This window comes from Oncorhynchus nerka, linkage group LG13 (assembly GCF_034236695.1).
Source record: "Oncorhynchus nerka isolate Pitt River linkage group LG13, Oner_Uvic_2.0, whole genome shotgun sequence".
NCBI lineage: Eukaryota > Metazoa > Chordata > Actinopteri > Salmoniformes > Salmonidae > Oncorhynchus > Oncorhynchus nerka.
This window is the reverse complement of record NC_088408.1, coordinates 11,438,153-11,451,408: the sequence shown is the minus strand read 5'-3', so window position 1 is coordinate 11,451,408 and position 13,256 is coordinate 11,438,153. Positions and strand designations below refer to the sequence as shown.

At 42.4% G+C, this 13,256-nt stretch overlaps 1 protein-coding gene across 1 annotated transcript in view; it reads right to left on the bottom strand.

Moving 5' to 3' along the window:
• Window positions 1–13,256, bottom strand: part of LOC115115677 (titin-like) — a 62,285-nt gene that overhangs the window by 40,393 nt on the left and 8,636 nt on the right. The window contains exons 5-9 of the mRNA XM_065026195.1: window positions 7,530–7,671; window positions 5,814–5,901; window positions 1,404–1,465; window positions 1,113–1,201; window positions 508–637 (exon numbers count right to left, since the gene is read on the bottom strand). Coding sequence (XP_064882267.1) covers window positions 508–637; window positions 1,113–1,201; window positions 1,404–1,465; window positions 5,814–5,901; window positions 7,530–7,671 — 511 coding nt within the window. The remainder of the gene's footprint in view (window positions 1–507; window positions 638–1,112; window positions 1,202–1,403; window positions 1,466–5,813; window positions 5,902–7,529; window positions 7,672–13,256) is intronic.

The window sequence follows — 13,256 nt, the reverse complement described above, 5'->3', positions numbered from 1 at the left end:
ATCTAGTATGAACTAACATGAAGAGAGAGTTTCACCCTTTGACAGACATCTAGTATGAACTAACATGAAGAGAGAGTTTCACCCTTTGACAGACATCTAGTATGAACTAACATGAAGAGAGAGTTTCACCCTTTGACAGACATCTAGGATGAACTAACATGAAGAGAGAGTTCCAACCTTTGACAGCCATCTAGTATGAACTAACATGAAGAGAGAGTTCCACCGTTTGACAGCCATCTAGTATGAACTAACATGAAGAGAGAGTTCCACCCCTTTGACAGCCATCTAGTATGAACTAACATGAAGAGAGAGTTCCACCCTTTGACAGCCATCTAGTATGAACTAACATGAAGAGAGAGTTTCACCCTTTGACAGCCATCTAGTATGAACTAACATGAAGAGAGAGTTCCACCGTTTGACAGACATCTAGTATGAACTAACATGAAGAGAGAGTTCCAACCTTTGACAGACATCTAGTATGAACTAACATGAAGAGAGAGTTCCAACCTTGCAGACGCGAGAGACAATGTCCAACTTGTGCTGAATGGAGTCGATGGCGTCTATGAAGACAGACTGGAAGATGATACATGAAGCCCTGTCTGGGAAGTCTGGTATCTGAGATAACTCAAACAGGAACCTAGAGACAACACAGGTGACATGATGGACGTTACTTTGATGTCACTACCGTCTTTGTCAATTCTTTGTAAGATGGTGCCTTAGAGGCGTTGGTTCCTTGAGGCGGAGCTAATCACGGTTATACAGAATATAAAACATGTGATACGGAGTCCCCTCTATCGTCTCCTTGTGGCGGGCCGGGCGCATGCACGCTGACTTTGGTTGCCAGATTTACGACGTTTCCTCCAACACGTTGGTGCGGTTGGCTTCCGGGTTAAGCGAGCAGTGTGTCAAGAAACAGTGCGGCTTGGCAGTGTCGTGTTTCGGAGGACGCGTGACTCTCGACCCTCGCCTCTTCCGAGTCCGTACGGGAGTTGCAGTGATGGGACAAGACTGTAACTACCAATTGAATATCACGAAATTGGGGGAGAAAAAGGGGTGCATTTAAAATATATATATATAAATGATGTGATGAGGAGGGAAAGGAGAACACTCACTGTTCAGGTTTGTCCAGCAGCTTGACCTGCTCCTCCTCGGACGTTTGGTAGTGTTTCTTTATCCGCTGCAGCTCATCAGGCTGGGCTCTCTGAGATGAGAGAGGCACAAACAACACTTCACACTGAAGAGGTCTCGAAATGCAAAAGAAAGTCAGGCTGGGCTCTCTGAGATGAGAGAGGCACAAACAACACTTCACACACTTCAAAAGAAAGTCAGGCTGGGCTCTCTGAAAGGGAAACTGAACAGTACAGTAAAAGAAAAGGGTGACAGAAGTAGGTCAGAACACTCACGTTTTCATATAAAGCCTGGATGGTTTCCACGTCCACTACGGAGTTGTCCACATTCAGCACAGCTACAGGGAGTAAACAGGTTCATTGAGTCATACTTTAAATCAAAGGACACATTTGTGGGACAGTGTCCCTCCCCAGCTCGTGCCTAGAGGGGCAGGGAGTTTTACAGTGTGTTGATTTAGTCCTGGGGTCAGATAATGATATTCTTGCAGGGCATATAGTGGTGGTGTAGACAGAGCTATATTAGTGAGGCTTTCACCATAATCACACAAAATACCAAGCTAAGCAAACTGGCCAAGTACTTCTCTTGTCACGATTCCCAAGGTCTCAAGTTTCAATGAGCTGAAATCCAACATGACTGGATCAAATGGAGGTTTCCCTGCTGTCCCCTGTTGTCCCCTTTTCTGTCTCCTGTTCTGGTCCCTGTTCTGTCCCCTGTTCTGTCCCCTGTTCTGCTCCCTGTTTTATTCCCTGTTGTCCCCTGTTCTGTTCCCTGTTCTGTCCCCTGTTCTGGTCCCTGTTTTATTCCCTGTTGTCCCCTGTTCTGGTCCCTGTTTTATTCCCTGTTGTCCCCTGTTCTGGTCCCTGTTTTGTTCCCTGTTTTCCCCTGTTCTGGTCCCTGTTTTGTTCCCTGTTTCCCCCTGTCCTGGTCCCTGTTCTGTCCCCTGTTCTGGTCCCTGTTCTGTCCCCTGTTCTGGTCCCTGTTTTATTCCCTGTTTTCCCCTGTTCTGGTCCCTGTTTTGTTCCCTGTTTTCCCCTGTTCTGGTCCCTGTTTTGTTCCCTGTTTTCCCCTGTCCTGGTCCCTGTTCTGTCCCCTGTTCTGGTCCCTGTTCTGTCCCCTGTTCTGGTCCCTGTTTTGTTCCCTGTTTTCCCCTGTTCTGGTCCCTGTTTTGTTCCCTGAAACTACCCTGTTATCACACACACACACACACACACACACACACACACACACACACACACACACACACACACACAGACACACACACACACACACACACACACACACACACACACACACAGACACACAGACACACACAGACACACACACACACACACACACACACACACACACAGACACACACAGACACACACACACACACACACACACACACAGCCGAAAAATCTCCACTGATGGGAAACAAACTGCTCCCTGCCACAGAAACCAAAGACACCCACAGTGTAGATTCCTTCCTCTTTACAGTACGCTATTTCCCAGATAAAATGGGAACTCTCAGTTTATGCCCCAACTGGCCCCCTATGCTCTATATAGTGCACTATCATTGATCAAAGCCCTATGGGTTCTAGGGGCTCTGGTTAAAAGAAGTGCACTATATAGGGAATAGGGTGCCATTTGGAACTCAGCCTCAGACTGTAATTGTGGGATGTTTGTCTAATACTGATCTTGTTCATTCATTATGTCCTGATGTTCCACTAAGTCTGACTATATAAGACATGACAGTAAATCCTGATGTTCCACTAAGTCGGACTATATAAGACATGACAGTAAATCCTGATGTTCCACTAAGTCTGACTATATAAGACATGACAGTAAATCCTTATGTTCCACTCAGTCTGACTATATAAGACGTGACAGTATTACAGTACAGTTGAATGGGGATTTGGTAATGGTTGGAATTAGCCTGTCTGTCTGTCTGTCTGTCTGTCTGTCTGTCTGTCTGTCTGTCTGTCTGTCTGTCTGTCTGTCTGTCTGTCTGTCTGTCTGTCTGTCTGTCTGTCTGTCTGTCTAATACAGGGTAGAGGGGCCAAGAGTCAGATGTTTAGTTGTGGTTCAGATGACTCACTTGGTTGGAGCGTAACCATGCATAGATGACCCACATGTAAAGGGGGATACCTAGTCAGTTGTACAACTGAACGCCTTCAAATGAAATGTGTCTCCTGCCCACCAGGCTACCTGCCTCCTCACTGGGCACAAACTGGTTGAATCAAAGTTGTTTCAACGTAATTTGTCAACGCATTGTGACGTGGAAGCTACGTGGAAAATAAATTGGATTTGAAAAAAGTAATCAAGGTAAAATGTTGTTTTGAGGTGAAATTTCAAGCAGAATAATTATGTCACCATGGTAACCAAATTTAAAAATAGACAAACCTTGTATAAAATATGTTGAATTTGTACCTTTAAAATATTGTCAGATCTTCAACGTTATATTGATCAATCTACAGCTAGCTACCCTTTGTTCTCCTATCAGGGCTTTTAATCCAAATCAGCCCTGTTTGCTATGACCATTACCGGTGTGCTATTGTGAGAATGAATGTTGAGAGATTTCCACTTAAAAACTAAATAGATTTACTGTTGCTATCAAAGGGAAGGTATAACAGTGCAAATGAATTAACGCATCACTCATTTATCATGAATATATGCCTATAGAGCATTTGCAAAATCAACAACAGTTATTGTTTCAAATTTACCCAGAATTCCATTAAAAATAGACAATACAATAGGCCTAGGATTTCAAACTCTGGTTGGTTTCAAATGTAATAATATTTAGTGATATTGAATTGTGTTTGGTTGTCAACACAACCAAATATCAACATTTGAAGGAGATGTATCTTCTGCTTGGATAGTTCCATCTGTGCCACTGACTTAGTCTGGTTTTAATTCCAGTTTGTCTACAAATGAATAATTCATATGGTGGATACACGTCTTCATCTCAACCAAAAATCTAAGTTAAAGAAAAGGACTAAATCAAATCAAAGTTTATTTAAAGTGCATTTAAAGTTTGCCAGTCTAAGTCAGTGGCACAATTGGAACGATCTCCTTCAAATGTTGACATATGGTTGCCATAACAACCAAACACAATTCAACATCACTTTTGAAATACAATAAATAGCCTATGAACTTGTCAACAGTTTAAGAATGACGTGTTGGATTAAAGTTAAAGAATGGGATTAAGTCAGTGGCTCAGATGGAACAATCCAAGCAATAGATACATCTACTTTAAATGTTGATATTGAGTTGCATTGTCAACCAAACACAATTAAATATTACTTTTGTTATACAGTAAATAGCCTAAAGTTAAGGCCATCTTACATCTAATGTAACATTCAACCCTAAAATGAGTAACACATCCATGGCCACGTTTAGAGGTTACTGTAACTATAAAGTTCTCCTTAGGTACTTTTAATGTAATCTAAACTGTAATCCAGGTCATTTGGTTCTGCTATTAGATGAAGCACAGCGATATTAATTCACTTTTTACTGCAGTGGGCTAAATCAGGCTTACACAGAGTGTTTCTTGGTAGTCTTCAACACATCTAGTTTACACCTCACACACATGGTTATGGTCTGACAAAAAGAACACACCTGTACCATGTCAGACATAGAGTTGAAATGTATTACATTTTTAGTTTGCATCCCAATATTACACTTTATATACATCACAGAAGACTGAAATTAAACAAAAGCGTTCGCTATAGAAACATGGGATGAATGTATTTTATATTTTATAATGTTTATGAATTCGTGGAAATTCTGAAAAATATGAATAACATTCCACCAATAAGGCCACTAGAGGGCGATCTGATCATTTTACTGCAGGAAAGGGCTACACTGTTGTATAAATAAACAAAATATGAGACATTTTATTCCAATTTAAACTTTTCTGTACTTTAAAATGTTTGAAAGTGATCGACATTTTGGGTGACAACTAAACCCAAACAAATCTTTCCGTTGGAATTTCTTTGTGGTTGAAAGCATAGTGATAACACACTGGAAATTCAACTTAATTCTGGTGGTCTTTTTCAATGGATGAATATAGGACGCAATTGCATTGATCTCAACCAAATATTACCCAATTATCCACGTTGAATTTATGTGGTGTGCCCAGTGGGTGGTGCTCGATTTGTGGGTTTGAGTCCTACGTGGGCCACAAATATTGAATATAACGTATGTGTAAACTGTAAATCGTGCCAGACTATTTTAGATTAAAGTTGTGTGTTCTGGTAAATTCATAAAAAATCCTACAATGTGATTTTCTGGATTTTTTTCTTTCTTATTTTGTCTGTCATAGTTGAAGTGTACCTATGATGAAAATTACAGGCCTCTCTCATCTTTTTAAGTGGGAGAACTTGCACAATTGGTGGCTGACTAAATACTTTTTTGCCCCACTGTAGGCATTTATCTACTATTTATGTAATAACTTAAAAGCCTCTGTTGAATGTCAAGATTACATTTAAATAGAGAGTATATATACACCCTTCTTCTCAGAGACGATGTTAGATGTACAGTATATACCAGTGGTTTTCAAACCTCATTTCGGGGATACCAGGTTTCACCATTTTGTTGCAGCCCTGAATTAGCTCTCCCGATTCAACTAATCAAGGTTCACCTAATCTGATTCACCTAATAATCCCAGAGGAGAGGTTTGAAAACCAATGCTATGTGTCACTCACCTTCGTGTATGTCCTTCATCGCCAGGTGCAGACTAGAGATGAGAATCCCTACAGCCTGGGAACGCTTCCCATCCAGCAGCTTGATGACCTGCAGGAGGAGAGAAAACTGTGTGAGTAGAAGTTGCCTCTAACCACTGACACTGGGTCAGATATTAGTCTTCCCATCCAGCAGCTTTATGATCTGACCAGGGAGAGGAGGACAACACAGTGACCATGACAACAGTGGAGCGTGGCTGACCATCAGATGAGGTAAGAGGAAGGGAGCTGGACTAATGGAAACTAATGGAGGGTCATTAATGGAGGGCAGAGCCGCTCTCTCTCTCTCTCTCTCTCTCTTTCTCTCTCTATTCTCTCCCCCTTCACCTCTCTCTCCCCCTCTACCTTTTCTGTCTTTCTGTCTTTCTCTCTCTCTTCTCTCCCCTCCTTCCCCCTCTCTCTTCTCTCTCCTCCTTCCCCCTCTCTTCTCTCCCCTCCTTCCCCCTCTCTTCTTTCCCCTCCTTCCCCCTCTCTCTTCTCTCCCCCTCCTTCCCCCTCTCTTCTATCTCCCCGTCTCTGTCTTTCTCTCTTCCCCTCCCCCTCGCTGACTCTCTCTCTTCTCCCCCCTCTCTCTCGCTCAATTCAATTCAAAGGGCATGGGAAACACATGTTAACATTGCCAAAGCAAGTGAAGTAGATAATAAACAAAAGTCAAATAAACAATAAAAAATGAACAGTAAATATTACACTTACAGAAGTTCCAATAGAATAAAGACATTAAAATGTCATATTATGTCTATATACAGAGTTGAACTGATGTGCAAATAGTTAAAGTACAAAAGGGAAAATGAATAAACATAAATATTGGTTTCATTTACAATGGTGTTTGTTCTTCACTTGTTGAACTTTTCTTGTGGCAACATTTCACAAATCTTGCTGCTGTGATGTCACAATGTGGTATTTCACCCAGTAGATATGGGAGTTTATCAAAAATCTTTGTGGGTCTGTGTAATCTGAGGTAAATATGTGTCTCTAATATGGTCATACATTTGGCAGGAGGATAGGAGGATATTTTTGCAGAATTCTGCAACGAGAGTCTCAATTTGGTGTTTTTAACTAATCTCACACTCCCTCCCTTTCTCTTTCTTTCTCTCTCACCCTCCCTCTCTCTCTCTCTCTCTCTCTCTCTCTCTCTCTCTCCCCTCTCTCTTTCTTTCTCTCTCTCCCTCCCTCCTCTCTCTCTCTCTCTCTCTCTCTCTCTCTCCCCCCCCCCTCTCTCTCTCTCTCTCTCTCTCTCTCTCTCTCTCTCTCTCTCTCTCTCTCTCTCTCTCTCTCTCTGAGAATATCATCACAGTTCAAAGAGGTATAAAAGTACATTGAACACAACATGGTGTTCAGTAGCTATTAAAGTGGAAACTGTCCATAATTCATAGCCAGAGCTGTAGCTGGAAGACTTTTCCATGTGTCTTGGCTGACTACTGAAAAATGACCATGGGGACTTCATCTTGGCAGACTATGGAAAGATGACCATGGGGACTTCATCTTGGCCATTCCAAGAGCAAATGCAGACACACTTGGCCTCTAGCAATACAAAAATGCTGAATATATTGAGAAACTATTGTTACAGCTAGATGTAATGAAAGTGCCAGGCTGGTATGTTTAATCCTCAGATACCAGTGTCCTCTAGTGGACAATAAACACATTGCTACCTTGAATTGAGCTACATACAGACTACTGTACCTTCTTGGCCTTGGCTTTCTTCTCATAGGCCTCTGCCAGAGGTTTTCTCTTGGTCTGTATGGTGGTCTTGGAGAACAGGTCTTCAAACTCTGTGGTGTTGATGATGTCTGGTTCCTCAAGAGAGTTCCACAGTGTGTTTTTACTGGGAAAGGAGAAGGTGGGGGGAAAGTGAGAGAGAGAAAGAGAGTTAGTGAGAGAGAAAGAGAGTTAGTGAGAGAGAGAGAGTTAGTGAGAGCGAGAAAGAGAGTTAGTGAGAGAGAGAAAGAGAGAGAGAGAGTTAGTGAGAGAGAAAGAGAGTTAGTGAGAGAGAGAAAGAGTTAGTGAGAGAGAGAAAGAGAGTTAGTGAGTGAGAGAGAGAGAGAGAAAGAGAGTTAGTGAGAGAGAGAAAGAGAGAGAAAGAGAGTTAGTGAGAGAGAGAAAGAGAGTTAGTGAGAGAGAGAAAGAGAAAGAGAAAGAGTTGGTGAGAGAGAGAGAGAGAGAGAGAGAGAGAGAGAGAGAGAGAGAGAGAGGTAGTGAGCTCATGGACTCCTGAGTTATTCTGTGTAAAGATTAGAGTTGGATAAATGTAGATCAACTTGAATTTACAGGATACCTTCAATCCAAATCAAAATTCCACACCTAAAATCTTGAATTTGGACAAAATTACCTGAATTAACCATTACTACCAAGGACTATCAAGAAAAAACTTCTAACAAACCAAAACCTGCAGAAGAAATACAGCGAAACCTGGAAATATCATCCAATATCATCCACTTCTTATTAAACCAAAAAGTAAAGGACAATAATCTCTAGGTAATTTTGTTATATAACGCTTAATAAATAAGGCTACTAAGCTACCAACCTGCTAGCACAGAACTGACCTGGCTGCAGCTTCAATTAGCACTGAAATGCAGAGGCCTTTGAAGTAGTACCCCATGGCTTATCCCTGTAGAGAGGTCCTTACCATACAGTACCCCATGGCTTATCCCCGTAGAGAGGTCCTTACAATACAGTACCCCATGGCTTATCCCTGTAGAGAGGTCATTACCATACAGTACCCAATGGCTTATCCCTGTAGAGAGATCCTTACAATACAGTACCCCATGGCTTATCCCTGTAGAGAGGTCCTTACGATACAGTACCCCATGGCTTATCCCTGTAGAGAGGTCCTTACAATACTGTACCCCATGGCTTATCCCTGTAGAGAGGTCATTACCATACAGTACCCCATGGCTTATCTCTGTAGAGAGGTCCTTACAATACAGTACCCCATGGCTTATTTCTGTAGAGAGCTCCTTACAATACAGTACCCCATGGCTTATCCCTGTAGAGAGGTCCTTACAATACAGTACCCCATGGCTTATCCCTGTGGAGAGGTCCTTACAATACAGTACCCCATGGCTTATCTCTGTAGAGAGGTCCTTACAATACAGTACCCCATGGCTTATCTCTGTAGAGAGGTCCTTACAATACAGTACCCCATGGCTTATCCCTGTAGAGAGGTCATTACCATACAGTACCCCATGGCTTATCCCTGTAGAGAGGTCCTTACAATACAGTACCCCATGGCTTATCCCTGTAGAGAGGTCCTTACCATACAGTACCCCATGGCTTATCTCTGTAGAGAGGTCCTTACAATACAGTACCCCATGGCTTATTTCTGTAGAGAGCTCCTTACAATACAGTACCCCATGGCTTATCCCTGTAGAGAGGTCCTTACAATACAGTACCCCATGGCTTATCCCTGTGGAGAGGTCCTTACAATACAGTACCCCATGGCTTATCTCTGTAGAGAGGTCCTTACAATACAGTACCCCATGGCTTATCCCTGTAGAGAGGTCATTACCATACAGTACCCCATGGCTTATCCCTGTAGAGAGGTCCTTACAATACAGTACCCCATGGCTTATCCCTGTAGAGAGGTCATTACAATACACTACCCCATGGCTTATCTCTGTAGAGAGGTCCTTACAATACAGTACCCCATGGCTTATCCCTGTAGAGAGGTCCTTACAATACAGTACCCCATGGCTTATCCCTGTAGAGAGGTCATTACCATACAGTACCCCATGGATATTAAAAATAACACTGCACGGAATAAGGACAATCCAGAGACACTATTTGCTGACTGCTACAAAGAGGGGATTGTAAGCAACTTAATTTCCCACACAGACCATCCCCTGGCATGGCACAGTGCTATAAGAGGACACTACCACTATGTCAAGAGAGAGAGTATTGGCCCAGGGTGGAACCTCACAATACTAGACATTGAGGAAATTGAAAACAACCTCTGTTAACATGTACAAGTCTGGTACAGTAATGGTGCAGGGCCTCCCCAAGCAGTTCCAGCAGGACTTTTATGGGATCAAAGAGAGAAGACAGCAGGAAAAGATCTCTCTCTGTGATGACTCCCCCATCCCGAGTGAGTCTGACCACACCTCTTCAAACTGTCCTGCAGAAAAGGATTGATAGTGGTAGTGACATTGTAAATGTCTAGTCTCCTTTATGGCTCTAATCTGATAGTGGTAGTGAAGTTGAAGATGTCTAGTCTCCTTTGTGGCTCTAATCTGATAGTGGTAGTGATGTGGTAGATGTCTAGCCTCCTTTATGGCTCTAATCTGATAGTGGTAGTGAGGTGGTAGATGTCTAGTCTCCTTTATGGCTCTAATCTGATTGTGGTCGTGAGGTGGTAGATGTCTAGTCTCCTTTATGGCTCTAATCTGATAGTGGTAGTGACATTGTAGATATCTAGTCTCCTTTATGGCTCTAATCTGATAGTGGTAGTGAGATGGTAGATGTCTAGTCTCCTTTATGGCTCTAATCTGATAGTGGTGTTGACGTGGTAGATGTCTAGTCTCCTTTATGGCTCTAATCTGATAGTGGTGTTGACGTGGTAGATGTCTAGTCTCCTTTATGGCTCTAATCTGATAGTGGTATTGACGTGTCTAGTCTCCTTTATGGCTCTAATCTGATAGTGGTGTTGACGTGGTAGATGTCTAGTCTCCTTTATGGCTCTAATCTGATAGTGGTAGTGAGGTGGTAAATGTCTAGTCTCCTTTATGGCTCTAATCTGATAGTGGTAGTGATGTGGTAGATGTCTAGTCTCCTTTATGGCTCTAATCTGATAGTGGTAGTGACGTGGTAGATGTCTAGTCTCCTTTATGGCTCTAATCTGATAGTGGTAGTGACGTGGTAGATGTCTTGTCTCCTTTATGGCTATAATCTGATAGTGGTAGTGACATGGTAAATGTCTAGTCTCCTTTATGGCTCTAATCTGATAGTGGTAGTGAGATGGTAGATGTCTAGTCTCCTTTATGGGTCTAATCTGATAGTGGTAGTGACGAGGTAAATGTCTAGTCTCCTTTATGGCTCTAATCTGATCGTGGTAGTAGATGCCAAGTCTCCTTTATGGCTCTAATCTGATAGTGGTAGTGACATGGTAGATGACAAGTCTCCCTTATGGCTCTAATCTGATTGTGGTCGTGAGGTGGTAGATGTCTAGTCTCCTTTATGGCTCTAATCTGATTGTGGTCGTGAGGTGGTAGATGTCTAGTCTCCCTTATGGCTCTAATCTGATTGTGGTCGTGAGGTGGTAAATGTCTACTCTCCTTTATGGCTCTAATCTGATAGTGGTGTTGACGTGGTAGATGTCTAGTCTCCTTTATGGCTCTAATCTGATAGTGGTAGTGAGATGGTAGATGTCTAGTCTCCTTTATGGCTCTAATCTGATAGTGGTAGTGACGAGGTAAATGTCTAGTCTCCTTTATGGCTCTAATCTGATCGTGGTAGTAGATGCCAAGTCTCCTTTATGGCTCTAATCTGATAGTGGTAGTGACGTGGTAGATGACAAGTCTCCCTTATGGCTCTAATCTGATTGTGGTCGTGAGGTGGTAGATGTCTAGTCTCCTTTATGGCTCTAATCTGATTGTGGTCGTGAGGTGGTAGATGTCTAGTCTCCCTTATGGCTCTAATCTGATTGTGGTCGTGAGGTGGTAAATGTCTAGTCTCCTTTATGGCTCTAATCTGATAGTGGTGTTGACGTGGTAGATGTCTAGTCTCCTTTATGGCTCTAATCTGATAGTGGTAGTGAGGTGGTAAATGTCTAGTCTCCTTTATGGCTCTAATCTGATAGTTGTAGATGTCTAGTCTTTTTTATGGGAAAATTGGAAAACTCTAAACAAACAACAACACAAATAGTTATCTATCCAAAACGGAGATGTATGGATTAACCACTTCTCCAACCTTTTTGGCTTTATCACAAAGTACAAACAGCAAAAACATGATCAAATGCAGATTTTAGAATCAACTATTAAAGACTACCAGAACCCACTGGATTCTCCAATTACATTAAATGAACTACAGGACAAAATACAAACCCTACAACCCAAAAAGGCCTGTGGGGTTGATGGTATCCTAAATTAAATGAGTAAATGTACAGAACACAAATTCCAATTTGCTATAATAAAACGTCATCCTCAGCTCTGGCATATTCCCCAATATTTAGAACCAAGAACTGATCACCCCAATCCACAAAAGTGGAGACAAATTGGGGTGAGACAGGGATGCAGCTTAATTAAGCCCCACCCTCTTCAACATGTATATCAACGAATTGGCGCAGGCATTAGAAAAGTCTGCAGCACACGGCCTCACCCTACTAGAATCTGAAGTCAAATGTCTACCTTTTGGTGATGATCTGGTGCTTCTGTCCCCAACTAAGGAGGGCCTACAGCAGCACTTAGATCTTCTGCACAGATTCTGCCAGACCTGAGTCCTGACAGTAAATCTCAGTAAGACCAAAATAATGGTGTTCCAAAAAAGGTCCAGTTCCCAGGACCACGAATACAAATTCCATCCAGTCACTGTTGCACTAGAGCACACAACAAACTGTACATACCTCGACCTAAACATCAGTGCCACAGGTAACTTCCACAAAGCTGTAAACGATCTGAGAGACAAGACAAGAAGGGCATTCTATGCCATCAAACATTCTATGCCATCAAAAGGAACAAACATTTCGACATACCAGTTAGGATCTGGCAAAAAAATACTTGAATCAGTCATAGAACCCATTGCCCTTTATGGTTGTGAGGTCTGGGGTCCGCTCACCAACCAAGAATTCACAAAATGGAACAAACACCAAATTGAGACTCTGAATGCAGAATTCTGCTAAAATATCCTGAGTGTACAAGATATAACACCAAATAATGCATGCCGAGCAGAATTAGGTCGATACCCACTAATTATCAAAATTCAGCAAAGAGACATTAAATTCTACAACCACCTAAAAGGAAGTGATTCCCAAACCTTCCATAACAAAGCCATCAACTATAGAGAGATGAACCTGGAGAAGAGTCCCCTATAAGCAAACTGGTCCTGGGGCTCATTTCACAAACACAAACACACCCCACAGAGCCCCAGGACAGCAACACAATTAGACCCAACCAAATCATGAGAAAACAAAAAGATAATTACTTGACACATTGGAAAGCCTTTACAAAAAAACGAGAAAACTAGAATGCTATTTGGCCCTAAACAGAGAGTACACAGCGGCAGAATACCTGACCACTGTGACTGATCCTACACAGAGAGTACACAGTGGCAGAATACCTGACCACTGTGACTGACCCTACACAGAGAGTACACAGTGGCATAATACCTGTCCACTGTGACTGATCCTAAACAGAGAGTACACAGTGGCAGAATACCTGACCACTGTGACTGATCCTACACAGAGAGTACACAGTGGCA